We start from the raw sequence: 17,008 nt of genomic DNA, 5'->3' as shown, positions 1-17,008 counted from the left end.
TTAGCTGAGTGACTGACACAAAGTAGATTCTCAATAAATGTTTACTTAATGAATGAACCAAATAATCTTATAATCTACTTGTCATTACTAAACATACCCTTTCATTAGAGAACTCACACAAAATTCTAGGAGATAATTCTCTGATTGAGTTTCACCAACTCTGCAATTTTCTCAGGTATCAAAGGAATAGAAATTGAAAATAGACACGAAAGAGCTATGCAATCCACAGCCTATTATTATGAAAAAGTACATTCTATATCGATCAGCTGGAACTTAACAGGCACCAAGAGAACAGGTACAGAAAGCATGATGTAAGGAATTCATCATATCTCAACCATCTGCTTTGTTACAGGGTCCCTGACAGATTTACCATTCTTATTTTTATTATATTCCCTAGGATCATTAAGAACATAGCCCATTCCACAAAGGTAGTTTTGAGGAATTAAAAAATAAAGAGAGGAACACAAGCTAGAAGACCGGATTCCAAATGCAGGCATGTTGCAAATTAACTGTAACGGGGGAAGTTCCTGCCACCCTCTGGGTCTTAGCTTTCATGTTGTGAGATGAAAAAAACACTGGACTAGATCAATGATTGTCAACCCTTTCTTTTTTTTCTTGCCAATAAACCTAGGGGAATAGGATGCATTCCTTCAGGTACATTTTCTCAAGACAACAGTATTTTCTCAGTGGGTTTAGGGTCATATCACAATAAGAATGAATGTACAAAGTATGTGTGTGGGGTTTATTATTACAATTTTTTTTTTTTCTTGGCCACGCCACGTGGCTTGCAAGATCTTAGTTCCCCAACCAGGGATTGAACTCATGCCCTCGGCAGTGAAAGTGTGCAGTCCTAACCACTGGACTGCCAGGGAATTCCCTATTATTACAATTTTTAAATGGAGAAATAAGGGAGAATATAGCCAAGTATTTTCCAAAAGTTTCGATTTTATACCTTTGACCAAATAAGAACTTATTTAAAGCAGATGAGGGAAAAGTCTCTTTTAGAGAAGAATTCCAGATAATAAATGAATAAGGAATAACAATTAGAATATCACCACTTTGTAACTCCTAATGAATAGAGGTGATGGGTACATAGGGGTTCATTATTCTAGGCTTACTTTTATAGCTGTTAAACGTTAAAACGTTTTTTAAAAAGTCATCTGAGACTGTTAAATTGTCACACCATGCCAAGTAAGTAAACAGTAGAGGAAGGAATATACTTGTGGTCACAAGTCCCAAGTTGAATCCTGCTATACTCTTCTTAGTAGTTAATGTCTTTGGGAAAACAATTCAACTTTCTTTGCACCTTACCTGTAGAACAGGTATAATAATTCTGGGATTGCCAGGAAGATTAAATGAGCGACATGTAAAAACAGTGACTTTGTAGTAGATCCTTTAAAAAAAAGAAAGCAACTTCCTTCCTGATACATGTAAGTTAGCCACACAGTACCTTGAGCATCTTTGGCATGCTGAATGGATTCTACAGTTTGCTTCATCACTCCATCATCTGCAGCTACAACCAATATGATAATGTCAGTCACCTGAGCACCTCTGGCTCTCATTGCTGAGAAAGCAGCATGTCCTGGAGTATCAAGAAAGGTTATCTTTTCTCCAGAAGGCAGAGAAACTGTGGAAACAGAAATCCAAGAACTCTAAGCACTCAAATATATACTTCCTTAATACAAAGGAATATACATGACCTTATCAACACAATCAATAATTCTTCAAAATAATTTTATTCTTTCCATTAATCTTAATCAGAACAATGCATTTGGATCATCACTCCACAATGAAAAGTGATAACATACCAGTGAGACCTTTAGGGTTTTCTTTTCATGTAATAATTTCAAACTAAAACTCAACCTATTTCTAGAATATAACTATTTTCATAAATGTACCAACTGGAATATATTCTGGAGAAAAAACCAGACTGATAGTTGTCTAGGCAGCCACTCCTGCATTAGCAAACACCAGCTGCACAACTGTCTTGAGCAACAGAGGCAATTTAGTACACAGTTAGAAGCTCAGGATTTGAGTTCAACAGCCTTGGGTTTAAATGCTGCCTTTGCCACTTTACTAGCGGTGTACTTTGAGCAAGTAACTCAACCTAAACAAGCCTCAGCCTCCTTATATGCATGTAGGAATACTAATACCTACCTCATGATGTTGCAAAGATAAAAAAAGATAAAGCATATAAGGTGCTCAGAACAGTGCTGGGCACATGCTAGGCGTTCAGCAAATGACAGCTGTTACTCAATTATGAGTAGTAACATTATGACAACCTAGCATTGAAGAGTCTTCGGCTCATTAAACCAAACTAAGAATGAGCTAGAATACAAAAGGTATAACTTTCTTCTTATACACTGTACAAAATAACCTTTATTAACCACCAGCTCTACATTTCATCAAACCAATGGCTTTAGGCTTTAGCCTTTCTTTTACTTTAAATTCATATATTTCATACGGTGACACTATTTTAAGAAAATAATATGTGGGGTTCCCAAGCACATTGTAAGGTGATCTGTGTTCATACCAAGAAAGGCACCAATGTGCTGAGTGATGCCTCCAGCTTCCATTGCTGCCACTTGAGTTTTTCGCAGTTTGTCAAGTAACGTCGTTTTTCCATGATCAACATGGCCCATTATAGTAACAACTGGGGACCTTGGTATTAATAAAGCTGGATCTGCCTGGGGCCTACAATTGACAGCAAAGGAGTTTCATTTCTTAAATATCAGAAACACTTTATAGCCAGTGAACTGATCTGCAGTTATCTCTGTGAACTACCATTAACAATAAAACACAACATTTAGCTTTGATTAGACATAACTATTTTCCTCTTCTATACATACAATGACTTATGATAAAATAATAATGACTGCCCACCTACTGTAGGCATCTTCATAACAGTGAGCAAAACTGAAAAAAATTTTAAAATTCAGGATCAATATATACACTCAGCAAACTAAGAAAAATAACTCTTAGAGTTTTATAATATACTTTTTGATACTTTAAGCACTTTGAAGCAAAGTTTAACCTATACTCACACATCATTTTAATTGCAAAAGGAATTTTAAGGCAAATGTTTCCATTAAAAAGTGTGAATAAAACAATGTGGTCTCCTTCCCCCAATTTATACAGTTAAGTTTTACCTTTTTACAGCATCTTTATTTTCTCTGACTTTGTCCTGTTTTAATTTGCTCCATTTTAACTTCATCCCTGACTTCTTTATCACTTCTTTGATCCAGACTTCATCTAAATGTGAGCGTGCTTCTAGTGAATCTATGTCAACAGCAGTGTTCAATAAAGATTCATATACACAATCTGGGTGAAACAAGATAAAACCTTTTAGGATCACGAATTAAATGTTCCAGAAAGTGACCTCTATTGATAAACATCTATATAAACAATACACTCAATGAGAGGAATAACTATATAAGCTATCCATTTCTCTAATGTTAACGAATCACAAAAAAGTTGAAAAGAAAATAATCTTTAAAATATGATACAGGGAGTTCCCTGGCGGCCCAATGGTTAATACTTTGCCTACCAATGCAGGGAGTGCGGGTTCGATTCCTGGTCGGGGAGTTAAAATCCCACATGCCTCGAGGCCAAAAAACCAAAACATAAAACAGAAGCAATATTGTAACAAATCCAATAAGGTACTTTAAAAATGGTCCACATCAAAAAAAAAAAGGAAAAAAATATGATACATTTATATTAATTGATATTTCTGCATATTCATAAATATTTGAATATTTACCATGTACCTTATGAACTACTTGAGCAATTAATAAAACATTAAATTGCATGTCGATTCTCATTATTCAAGGTAATTATGTTCTATAACTCACTGGGAACAGTGAATTAGCAAATACTGAATCATTGCTCTGAAGGGAAATACGGGGTTACGTTCCTTCAGCCTCTGGTCACAACATTTTCATCAGCTATATCTTGTTTTATGTGTTTTTGGTTAAAGACATCTTATTCAATATATGTTGTTGATTCATTAACGTTATACTCACAGTCAACAGCACTATACTATAACTAATGCCTCAATAAAGCTTATCTAACACATGTATTTTCTCTGTAAGGCACATTACAGCCTTCTTGTAGTTAGTAACACTAAACAGCACTTCAGCACCATGCTGTGGGGCCATTTTAAACAGCGAAATCACCAAAAAAAAGCACAAAAATGAGAAAAACGTGGCACTAAATAAACCACAAAAATGACACTTGTTTACAGTATGAGAGGAGAGAAGGCAGAGTGTTGCCTTGTTTGAACCTCAGCTAGTAATGCGTGATCAGGTCAGGCAACTCAAATTTTTCACTGCTCTGTGCATGTCCAGGAATGACTACAAAAGCATTTCAAGTGTCAATTTTGGGGCTACAAATACATTTTAGGGAATTCGCCAATTCAGAATCCCCAAATAATAAGGATTGACTATATTCACATATGTATATACATAAATATATGCACACACACACATACAGTATCACAGAATACATGTACACACTATTTATGTATCTATTTAGGATGTCCAAAAAGTAGCAAAATATAGGAAAAATAATTACTTGTTTTCATTTTACTTAATGTGCTTTAATTCCAGTCATATTTTCCTGTGGGTAATAAATAAAGTATCAGTGGTGATAATGAAATAACTAGTTTTATGCTTCCAGACTTTCAGTCACCCTATAAATATATATTTTGAGAGACAGATATAAAAGAAAGGCATCTTCAAACACGCAGAATATTACACTAAAAGAACTTCCTATTCAGTAGTGTGCTGGTAAATGTTTACTCTGAGGCTCCTAAAAAAAGGTCCTGATTTATAGCACTTCCCAATTTCCATGGTACAAATACCCGCCACCAGGGGTGCCCAACCCCGTTAGGAACCAGGACGCACAACAGGAAGTGAGCAGCTGGGGAGTGAGCAAAGCTTCATTTATATTTACAGCCGCTCCCCATGCTTGCATTACCACCTGAGCTGCGCCTTCTGTCAGACGAGCGGTGGCATTAGATTCTCATAGGAGCACGAACCCTATTGTACACTGCACATGCAAGGGATCTAGGCTGCAGGCTCCTTATGAGAATTTGATTCCTGATGGTCTGAGGTGGAGATGAGGCAGTGATGCTAGCGCTGGGGAGCGGCTGCAAATACAGATTATCAAGAGAGAGGTTTGACTACACAGAGACCATAATAAACCAACTGCTTGCAGACTCAATTCAAAACCCTATCAGTGAGTGGCAAGTGAAAACAAGCTCAGGACTCCCACTGATTCTGCATTATGGTGAGCTGTATAATTATTTCATTATATATTACAGTGTAATAATAATAGAAACAAAGTACACAATAAATGCGCTTGAATCATCCTGAAACCATCATCCCCCCAACCTCACCCCCCATCAGTGGAAAAATTGTCTTCCACAAAACCAGTCCCTGGTGCCAAAAAGGTTGGGGGCTGCTGTCCCCCACCACGTCTGACTTCAAGCCACCAATATGAAGTCACTGAACACAGAGATGAAAAGAGATGTGAAGCAGCACACTATTAAATAGTATTTCCACCATATAGGTACAATAAACGTAAATAACCTCAAGATCATAGATTAATAGTAAAATGTAGTAAAATAATTAAGAAGTGAAAATATTAATGAGTATTTATTTACCTCCATTTATGACTTAATTTTTTAAATGGTTGTGTTTACACCAGCTCACATAATTCCTTATAATTTAGCAATAGGCTCACAAACTGGTACAAGCCAGCCTCAGCACCTCACTGATCCTACTCCATAATAATGCCAAGAAATGCTTTCTTGTGTATTTCCCTACCACATTTTTCCCCAAGAAAACACATTTTAAATTAGGAGTATGGCACTATTGATACTATGTATAAAATAGACAACTAATGAGAACATACTCTTTAGCACAGGGAAATCTACTTAAGGCACTGTGGTGCCCTAAATGGGAAGGAAATCCAAATAAGAGGGGATAAATCTATATGTATAGCTGATTCATTTTGCTGTACAGTAGAAACTAACACAGCATTATAAAGCAACTATGCTTCAATAAAAATTAACTTAAAAAAATAAAAAAAATAAAACATAAATAAATTAGGAGTATGGGATTAACATATACACACTACTATATATAAAATAGATAATCAACAAGGACCTAATGTATAGCACAGGAAACTACTCAATATTCTGTAATAACCTATATGGGAAAAGAATGTGGAAAAGAATGGATATATGTATATGTATAACTGAATCACTATGCTGTACATCTGAAACTAACACAGCATTGTAGATCAATTATACTCTAATATAAAATAAAAATTAAATTAAAAAGAATGCTACAACATAAATTTCCTATATGGATATGCTCTCAGAAAACAATAAAACTCTAAACGTAAAAATTATGAGTACAATTCTGTTTCTAATAACGCTAAAAATCCTTAATAATCCAGTAACTATAGTTTTCCAATATGTTATCCTAAACTTTTGAGAGGTAGCTTATACATAGGGATAATCTTTTTCCCTCTACATTAAATGCATACAGTATCAACATATTATTTTATCTTTATCCAAGACTTAAATATTTACATGTAGAAAAGTACCCAAAGCATTTTAACCAGAAATATTACATCAATTTTCTTTTTTGGCTGCACTGCACAGCTTGCAGGATCTTAGTTCCCCCACCAGGGATTGAACCCACAGCCCTGGCAGTGAAAGCGCAGAGTCCTGACCACTGGACCGCCAGGGAATTCCCACATCAAGTTATTTTAACTGAGCCGGGGCAGGGGGGTTAGAATGTATGTACATTGCTAATATAGCAGTTAAAAATATTCACCATATGAAAACTAACTTAAATTCAAAAGAGGTATGATTATAATATTAAATAAGTTTCAAATAGATAACTTTTATTTAAATCATAGCAAATCAGTTTTGGATTTAGAGCACTGATCCACAGGATTAAACCTGTATTTTAATTATTCTATTTATTTGGTGATACAAAGGAATTATGGTTATGCGTGTGTGTGTTAATGTTTAAAAAAAGAGAATTATCATTTAGCAATATGTAAGTACTCATGGATTAAATGATATATTAATAATTGTTATCACTGGCTCATGCAAACATTATGCTTATCATTCCATTCTTTCTGCTTTCATATATATATGAAAAATGCCAATAATAAAAAGTTCTAAAAATCAAGTCTGTTATCAATATCATTTATAAAATCATATCAATACAGTTTTCCTTGGAAAAATTCTAAATGACATGGCCATGTCCATTTGTTCTCTTAAAGTTTTCTAGTTATAAAATGATTACATAATCCAATGCAAAGTTTAAAAAAAACACAAGATAGAGTGCTAATTTTCTATTCTTTGTGAGGATGTACTGTCACAAATAGTGGTAACACTTTCAGGCAGGATACACATTAAAACTCTAGCTCTGCTGTGATTTACAAAATAACAATTCCTGAGAGAAAATCTGGTCTGTGAATAAGAGCATCTGCTCTGGAGCCATACTCCCTGGGTTCAAAATCCTGGCTCCACCACATAGTAGCTGTGAAATCCTGGGCAATTATTTATCCTCTCTATGCCTTGGTTTCCCAATCTATAAATGGGGATAATAATCATACCTGCTTCTAGAGAATTGTGAGAATTATATGAGTTAATACATATAAAGTATTGGTATATAGTAACAGCTCAATAAATATGTTATTAGTAGTAATTTTTTGCCAAGTCTGCTTCACTTGTTACTTTATTTTGTTACAATAATAAGCCATTTCTTGTTTACTAAATTTTAATGTCAGTTTATAATGAAAACGAAATGAAAATTTTCTTCCAACAATCCTAAATTGGTAATAAATACAGTAGTCCCTCAGTATCTGCAGGGGCATGGTTCCAGGACATCCCCTGAATACCAAAATACATGGACTTTATATATAAGTCCCTTATATAAAATGGCACAGTATTTGCATATAACCTACACACATCCACCCATATATTTTAAATCATCTTTAGACTACTTACAATAACTAATACAATGTAATGTTATAGAAACAGTTGCTGATGCATGACAAATTCAAGTTTTGCTTTCTGGAACTTTCTGGATTTTTTTTTTCTTTTTTTTAATATTTCTGATTCACGGTTGGTAGAATCCACGGATGCAGAACCCTTGGATACAGCGGGCCAATTACAATTTTTATTGAATTTCTAATAAAAATGGTATTATGAAAAGTTGTAGTTATGGACTTCCCTGGTGGTGCAGTGGATAAGAATCCGCCTGCCGATGCAGGGGACACGGGTTCGATCCCTGGTCCGGGAAGATCCCACATGCCGCAGAGCAACTAAGCCCATGCGCCACAACTACAGAGCCTGTGCTCTAGAGCCCACGAGCCACAACTTCTGAGCCCGCGTGCCACAACTACTGAAGCCTGTGTGCCTAGCACCCGTGCTCCGCAACAAGAGAAGCCACCGCAATGAGAAGCCCGCGCACCGCAACGAAGAGCAGCCCCCGCTCGCTGCAACTAGAGAAAGCCCACGAGCAGCAACAAACACCCGACTCAGCCAAAAATAAATAAATAAATTTATTAAGGAAAAAAAAATGTCGTAGTTATTACTACAAATATTTTTCTGCTGGCACTACACTACAGAAATTGTCAAAATGAGTGTAATTAGAGAATTATAGAGAAACAAAAGTAAAGTAAATGAGTATAAATACGGTCCCTCAGTCCAAAAGCATTCTTTGGACTTATTCTAATAGCCCACGAGATTTCTGAGGTTAGTTCAAATTAAAAAAATCTTTTCCACTTTTATTAAAAGCAAAATCTTAGAGAACTAGATTTGGCAAAGAGCCAAGAAACTAATTAGGATTTGTCATCTAAAGTGAAAAATATTGGAATTACTTAACATCTTTTTAAACCACTAGTCTAATTTTCATCCTTGAATGCCTTAATCTCACTGCAAATAAAATACCAGGTATTCCACGTTTCCATATTTTTCCTTATAAAATTATCTGGCTCACCTATGTCTTTTTCCATTGCTCTGGCCAGCTCCTCAACAGTCATTCCAATCCATACCTCCACCTCCTTTTTAGATTTTGTTGAAGATAGCTGAGATTTCTGCGATTTTTTTTCCTATTAAATATTCAGAACACATAAAGAAGGAAGAAAAAACTTTGAGATTTATTCTGGAATATCTACCACAGTCAGGGCTCCTATTTCTACCAACACTCCCATAAATTGTTAAACCTTAGACTAAAATTTAAAATCCTGATTCCTTAATTCACTGTTATACACTGATATAAATAAGCAAATTAATCAACATTACTAAACAACTAACTAGAACCTCCCTTCCTCACAAAGATTTATTGCCTGGAATGTAGCATTAAGGCATAAAGATTTCAAAAATGACAAAATACTCAAAATGATTTCTACTCATGGCTCTAGGCACTTTTATCTCAGATCAAATAACAGAGAAACTCAGAGAAATCTAGAACTACCTTCTTTGTCACCAGAAGCCTATGTTGAGATAAAGCGGTCCTGATGAGCGCATGTGTCTGCCAGGGCTGGGGGTACAGCTGAGCTGTCCACACCAGGTAAGCAGATGAAAACACGTGCCTCCACTGTGCCAACATTCTTCTTTGATACAGGCTGTGCAGCTGCCTACAAATAGTGTGAAATCGTAGCAAGTTCTCCAACTTAAGTATCTTCTGGTTCATGTTTCTCCTAGGAAAAAAGTTTTCAAATACTATTTTGGTTAATATTGAAATCAAGTTAGTAAATATTAATTGGATATCTACTACACACAAAACACTGTGCTAGAGTTACAACAATGAGTAAAACTGGGTTCTTGCCCTGAAAGAGCTCACAGTCCAGAGAGATGGAATTCCGTACTAAGTACTCTCTAGATATTAACTAGAACTATTGTTAATGTTCCTACCATAATAACACTGAAATACAATAACAAACTTATAAGGGTTCTTTTTTCACTCCTGAAACATCAACTAACCAAATCACAACTACAGTCATTTTTTTTTTAAATGCAAATTTGCACTCATCAACTCTTTGCCAAACATTCTTTGGGAGGATGGGGGGAGATTATCCCTAATTTAATGTACAACTTCAAAACATGCTATAGGGCTTCCCTGGTGGCGCAGTGGTTGAGAGTCCGCCTGCCGATGCAGGGGACACGGGTTCGTGCCCCGGTCCGGGAAGATCCCACATGCCGCGGAGCGGCTGGGCCCGTGAGCCATGGCCGCTGAGCCTGCGCGTCCGGAGCCTGTGCTCCGCAACGGGAGAGGCCACAGCAGTGAGAGGTCTGCGTACCGTAAAAAAAAAAAAAAAACAAACAAAAAAAACAACATGCTATATAAGGACTCATTATCTGCCTTCTGTTAATCTCTCACTCCATCTCTTACGCTCTTATAGTTCCCTCACTCCTATCTCCCAAATTTTTGTTATTCTGTCTCACCTGTAATCTCCAACGTCTTCTAATCTTTGAAACTTTGCATATGCTCCCTCTACTTGGAACTGTCTTTCAACCTTAACATTTTCCCCTCTTCCTGACTCCCCCAAAAAAGATGCTTTAGAGTGGGAAGAAGGCACCCAATAAATATCTAATGAATAATGCCAATAAATACCTATTGAATAATGCCTTTTGAGTATTACTCTTGGGACAAAAGAAGAGTTTACTGAGAGAAAACCACAACAGACCTCAACAGTGTAGCTCAGAACTCAGTAGTATAGTCTTTTCCTCCTTGAGTCTTCTATTTCTTCTGATCACAACACTGCATTTCTACAGCTTTGCTTTTCAGTGTTTAAGGGAAGGAGCAACTAAAATAACATAAGTACTAGTTTTCTCCTCAGCAGACATTTCATGAGCACCATCTTCCAGGCACTGCATCTGAGGTTGTTGATTCAAAGTTTAATAAGCAAGAGTCCCTTCCTTTGGGGTCCACTGTCTTTAAAATGTTCCAATATAATGATTCTTAAACACCTCAAGAATGGCACATTTAAAGAATCTTATTTAGGTACATTTCCCTGAACTCAGAAGTAAAGGGTGCTCAGGAAGCACAGAATTCCTTAGGGAAAAAAAAATTTTTTAATGACTCTAAAACCAGATTTAACAAGGACACAGATTAATACAACGGGAGGAAAAGTCCTACACGGAGATTAACCAAAGCACAACTATTTCACTGACGCAGGGATTCGAAAAACACATTGGGGGTCAATAAACCAAATACCAAAACTAAAAGGAACCTTACTTGCTACTTATTCCAAGCCCCTCATTTTAAAGAAAAGGAAAATGGAGTCCAGAGAGGTCAAAAAGCCTTCTCCAATGTCATACCGCTAGTTAATGACAGGACTAGAACCCAGGCTTTCTGACTCCCAATTCGGTGTTCTTTCGCCGCTAGTATATTCTTATCATGGAACCTGAAAAAGGATGTTGGAAATAATGTAGTTGCGCTGGTGAAAACGTCTGAATGAAACAGCTAGAAGCCTTGGGAGTTATCTGAAAGGTAAAAAGAAGTCACGGTAGAATGTCGGATCTAGGGTGGCTTCGCCTGGAACCCGAGCCCAAAAACCCTTGGGCACAGGGGAGGTCGGGGTGTGGAGGACACCTGCCGCGGCGCGCGGGGAGAGCAAGCAGCCGGCCGCTTCTGGTTGGATAGCGCTTTCGTTATGCCGAAAGTAACAATCACGTATGGATTAAGTGCACAATGGAAAGCCTCCCGAATGCGCAATGCGCATTGCTTGTCATCTGTGCCGCTAACACTTTAGGCCAAACAATACACGCCAACCGGAACAACACGGCTAAGAGACCCCACTCACTTAGCTCCTACGTAGGGTCCAGGACACCGGAATTCTGACGCAGGGCAAAGATCACCTTCCGGACCCGGGAGGACTGTCAGTAGGCTAGTCCGTCTCAAAAATGGTCCCCCGCGGGCTTCCGGTGCCGCCGGAAGCGGTTCTACCCGGGACTCAGAAGTCCGATTTCGGAACAGCCGTGTTGCCGCTGGTACAGTCGCGGGGTGTACCCGGGTGACGTGTCAGCAGCGCGTTTCTGCAAAACCCTTCGCTTTCTAGGAAGTAAATTACTGCTACTCTGGGGTTGTGAGCGGCTTCGATGTGTACAACTCAAGGGAAAGTTAAACGGGGAAATGTGGGAGAAATTATAAGTCCTTAAAAGACATACTAACAAAAAGGGAAAAATGCAAGGGAACGTGGCGATAGACCCAGTTAGTACTGGGCGAGGAGCACTTTCTTTTTCAAAAGTCACCTCGTGTGGGTGGCATTTAAAGTAATAAAGCTAGAGTGGGTTCCAATCCCAGCTCATCCCCACTTGTGTAGACTTGGGGACGTTATGTAAACTCTCTGTGCCTCCCCCCGCCCCCCATAGTCTGGCCGCCTAACTCATGGCCCTCCCCTTTTTTATGTTTGTCTCCCCAGTGCCACCGCAAAGATGTGTAATCAGTGTTGTTGAATGACTAAATGGAAACCTCTGTCCTGAAAATCTTTTTAATGAACCTAAACACTCACACCCTTGAAAACTATTGAAGTGCATTTCAATTGCTATCATTTTACTTACCTTTCACACTCACTGAAATGCCTATTTCTGCAAGAAAGTATTCTTTGCTCTCTCTGCCTTGCCAAGTAGTTGAGAAGCAGAAATTGATTGAACATCAAAGTAAGTCATACCTTTTTTTCCCAATATTAAAGTGAAAATAACCAATATGTTTCTAATCATGAAGAAAATACATACTAATCTGGAAAATTAAAGCAATACACTAAAATATAGAAAGTGGAGGGAGGGAGGGAGAGCCAAAGCTGGAAACATTTGAGCAACAAAATAACACAGTATTAGATTATAACAAATAAATGGGGGAGAAGGGACAAATCCTCCTTACAGAAAAATTCCACATAATATATGTGTATAACTTCTACTAGGAGGTAAAGCTTCACCACCACCACCACCACCCCACCCGCCTTGAGTGTGGACTGGACTTAGTGACTTGCTTCCAAAGAATAGAATATGCAAAGGGAAAAATAGTACCTTCATAATGGAGAAAATTGGCAGACACCACCTTAACCAACTGATCACGGTAAACATCACCAGCAATGTCATGTTGATATAATGTACCCTGAGAAATGATGTGATGAGGACATTTCACCTCTAATATTTGTCCCCAAAACCCACAACCCTACTCTAATCATGGGGAAAACATCAGACAAACCCAAATTAAAGAGCATTCTACAAAATATCTGAGCAGAACTCTTCAAAGCTGTCAAGGTCATCTAAAGCAAGAAAAGACCTGGGTGAAAACACAGTACCAAGCGTTACTCATACATTTAAAATGATGCTCCATGTAAGTGACCTTAAAATGCCCCATATGTCTTCATTTAACAGACATCTATTCACTCTTCCACGTCTTTTGACCACATGCTGCCAATATATGGGGTTCCTTTCCTAAATGGTTTCCACTCATCCAGATCACTAGCAACTTGCCGTGCAATGAAACCATACAATGTTTGCTTTCAAAAATTCTTTTCTCTCCCCACCTCCCTCACATACACACACACACACACATAGGGGTAACTATTTTCCTAGACTAAGTTGTTTATTCACCTCCTTTCTGTCCCTTTTTGCTTCTCCCCTTCCACCCTGATATACCATCATAAAAAAAGACAAGAAACAAGAAGCTATCACAGATCAGACAGAAAGAAATGTGATGACTGAATGCAGTGTGGGATCCTGTATAGAATCCGGGAACAGAAAAGCACACTAGTGGAAAAACTGGTGAAATCTGAATAAAATCTGTAGTTACTTGTAATACCCCAGTGTTAATTTTTTAATTTTCACAAACATATCATAGCTAACATAACATGTTAACATTAGAGGAAACTGAGTGAAGGACATTCAGGAACTCTCCACTATCTTTGCAAATTAAAATTTATTTTTTTACTAAAGAAAGTGAGTCAAATCCTATATCCCACCTCTCTGGAAGTAACCACTTTGTGCGTTTGTGTGTGTACACATCATTCCACTTATCTCTGTATAAATACATGTATTCATACACTTTTATGTAAATGAGATTCATGTTATAAATGCTGCTTCTTATCTCTGCAACAATATATACCAGAAATCTTCCACACTGATGAACATATATCCATATTATTCTTTTAAATGATTTTGAAAGATTCCATTGTTTGTAAGTGCCATACCCACATAGATGGACATATATGCTGTGTCCAGTAACTAACATAATATTGCAGTGAATATTCTTGGGCATACACTTTTGCATGCCAGTCCAGTTCTTTCTCTAGAATAAATTTCTAAAAATGGAAGCCCTATTTCCTTTCAGTGAAGAATGGTATTTATAATTTAGGCTCAGGGTGTCAGGTATGTTCATTGTTACTAGGGTTTTGATGCTCTCAAGCCCTCCCATTGGTCAAAGCTGGGGAATATTATACACATGTGTGCACACATTTCCATCTACATACATTGAAAACCATGCGTTCCTACTGATATTGTGAAGTCCAATCTAACACCATAGGGTTCAAACTAGGCTTTTCCCTTTATATGTATGTAACTTCCTTTTCTGGCCGTGGGAAACCTGACTCGCATCAGCCTTAATATATTTACTTATTTAAGCAATTCCCCTGTGTGAAACCAATCTCCAATCTGGCCACCACCCCATCTCCTGCACTCATGCCCTCCTTACCTCTCTCCAGCTTGGACTCCCAAGGCCAGTTCACCCCTTGAAGTGGACATCTTCACCCTGATTGGATGTAAAATGTTAACATTAGGGGAACCTGGGTAAAGGGCATTTGGGAACTCTCTCCAGTATCTTTGCAACTATTCTGTAATCTAAATTTACAGCAATACAGGGCCACTGGAGTCCCCCACTCCTGCCCTACATCTGTGGATGGCCTGCCTTGCCCTTGCCCCTGATGGCTTTAGGACTGAAAACTTGCGGAAGGGGAAGGATGAAGAAGGGCTCCTATTCCCACTTCACCTTATGTCCTTTGTTGGTCTTCTAATCTGATCATATTAATTATGGAACATAATAAGTTCAGAGACAGGTAGAGCCAACTTGACCACAAATAATGTTTCATATTGCCATCTGCTTGGTAAGAGCTATGTCTCAGAAGTATTAAATGATAGGTCTAAAACACAAACTCAATGAGAAAACTTGAAACCAAAGAACAGTGGGAAAAAAAGGAAGGGAAGAAAGAAAGAAAAGAAAAGAAAGAAGGGAGGGAAGGAGGGAAGGAAGGAAGAGAAAAAGGAGCTGTATTGCGGCTATCCCTTTCCTATCTAGAAAATGGTTTGAACTCTTGTTAGTTCTGACTTTCAACTTGTTCCCTCTCCCAACCTTTTTTTTGCCTTTCAAGATCTTGGCAGAAAGCTCCTTTTTAAGGGGCTAGGTCACTTCAATATCCAGACTAATTATAGTTCTTGGTGATAATTAGGGGTAAACTGCCTTCTTGCAAGAGGGATAGGGTATGAGTTGCAGCCCAGCACACACTGGCCTGACAGTACTATAAGGAACTACAGTCATGTCTCTGGGCTTATTCTAGGAGGAGGAAATCACAAGGAACAACACAAGAATTAGGTATCTTCCAAAGAGAAGCTGATCAGGGCTGCAGTAAAGCAGAACAAAATTACAAGGTTTAAATCCGTTTTGTTTTCTGTCTCAACTGTCATTTGTTGGCTTCACAAAATAAAGCAAAACACCCTGCAATATAATTGCTAGAGGAATGGTACCAGGAATTTTAAAACTAGAAGAGACTTGAGAACCTGAATCATGGCAATCTAAAATTATTGGTAATAGTTACGATCATAACTATTATTTTCACTGTCGTTTATGTACCAGTCACATAAATATTTTGTTATACTTAATATGTTATACAGCAGTTCTTGGCACATTAACAGGTCTGAGGCCAATTGACAATTCAGTTTTCCTTGACTCTGATTTGACAACTTCCCCTAGTGAAAAACTGGTAATCTAGCAGTCAAATTTTAGTAAGGTCAATTTATTTTAAATGTGTCGCTTCGTGGAAGATCACTATACCTTAATAATAGTAATAATAATAGCTATCATTCATTTGACATACTCAGGATGAAGCATTGTTCTTAATGCTTTATCATTATCATCTGATTCAAGCCTGCAAGATTCAATGTCTTACTTTTGAACATCAATTTTAACAAACCAGAGGGATTGCACTATCACTGGAGAAGTTAAGTAACTTGTCCCGGTCACACCCTTAGTGATCGGTGAGATGGACCTAAATTCAAGTCTGTTTGATTCCAAGACTGTTTCTCAACTGCTGCCATAACTGAAGAAGTTGAATTAAAGATCTTTAGGGGAAAAAAAAAAAAGGTCTTTAGGGTCCCATCCATCTTTGAGATTTTACCTTTTGAACATATGAAAATAAGCATTTTTTAACTTAAATTTGATATCAATCTTTACTACATGATATATGGTAAATATTTGTGTTTCTATTAGTATTGAAGCTTCTATTAAAGCAACAATTTTCTTTATGGAAAACAATAAAAGTAACAATTCTGTATATTTCTAGTGGAAAACATGGCATTCATCTCCAGTAATATCAATACTGATTAAAGATCTGTGCATTGGATTTTCATCAGCAATGAGATAGTTATCTCTTTACCACTGGCATTCAAATTATACAAAGCATTTCTTGGGTTTCCTCTTGAGTCTCATCAAATTATGCTTCACTGATTTCTTCATACATGATTACATCTCTTACAAAAATTTTTTTACTATAAAGTCTTTTGTTTCAGTTTTTCCCAGCTTTATTGAGGTATAATTGACAAAATCATAAGATATTTAGAAGTGTACAATGTGAAACAGTGTACAATTTGATATATAAACACATTGTGAAACAACTTCCCCCTGAGTTAATTAACCCATCCATCACCTCACATATTTACCTTTTTGTTGTTGTCATGGTTGAAAATGTTATGTTCTATTCT

At 37.4% G+C, this 17,008-nt stretch overlaps 1 protein-coding gene across 13 annotated transcripts in view; it reads right to left on the bottom strand.

The window, feature by feature from the left end:
• MTIF2 (mitochondrial translational initiation factor 2) overlaps window positions 1-17,008 on the bottom strand; it is a 42,592-nt gene that overhangs the window by 14,180 nt on the left and 11,404 nt on the right. For 2 of the 13 annotated variants that reach the window (XM_067705021.1, XM_067705022.1), the window contains 6 exons: window positions 14,730-14,786; window positions 9,507-9,732; window positions 9,030-9,141; window positions 3,150-3,321; window positions 2,534-2,694; window positions 1,451-1,627 (listed from right to left, as the gene is read on the bottom strand). In XM_067705021.1, the coding sequence (XP_067561122.1) occupies window positions 1,451-1,627; window positions 2,534-2,694; window positions 3,150-3,321; window positions 9,030-9,141; window positions 9,507-9,732; window positions 14,730-14,779 (898 nt within the window). In that variant the 5' untranslated portion in view covers window positions 14,780-14,786. Of the gene's footprint in view, window positions 1-1,450; window positions 1,628-2,533; window positions 2,695-3,149; window positions 3,322-9,029; window positions 9,142-9,506; window positions 9,754-10,719; window positions 11,459-11,838; window positions 14,690-14,729; window positions 15,196-17,008 lie in introns of those variants that run through there. The other 11 variants (XM_067705025.1, XM_067705026.1, XM_067705024.1 and 8 more) reach the window with 11 other exon arrangements.

The sequence above is a fragment of the Pseudorca crassidens genome, chromosome 14 (genome assembly GCF_039906515.1).
Source record: "Pseudorca crassidens isolate mPseCra1 chromosome 14, mPseCra1.hap1, whole genome shotgun sequence".
NCBI lineage: Eukaryota > Metazoa > Chordata > Mammalia > Artiodactyla > Delphinidae > Pseudorca > Pseudorca crassidens.
Note: the sequence above shows the minus strand (reverse complement) of the source record. Positions and strands in the feature narration are given on the sequence as shown.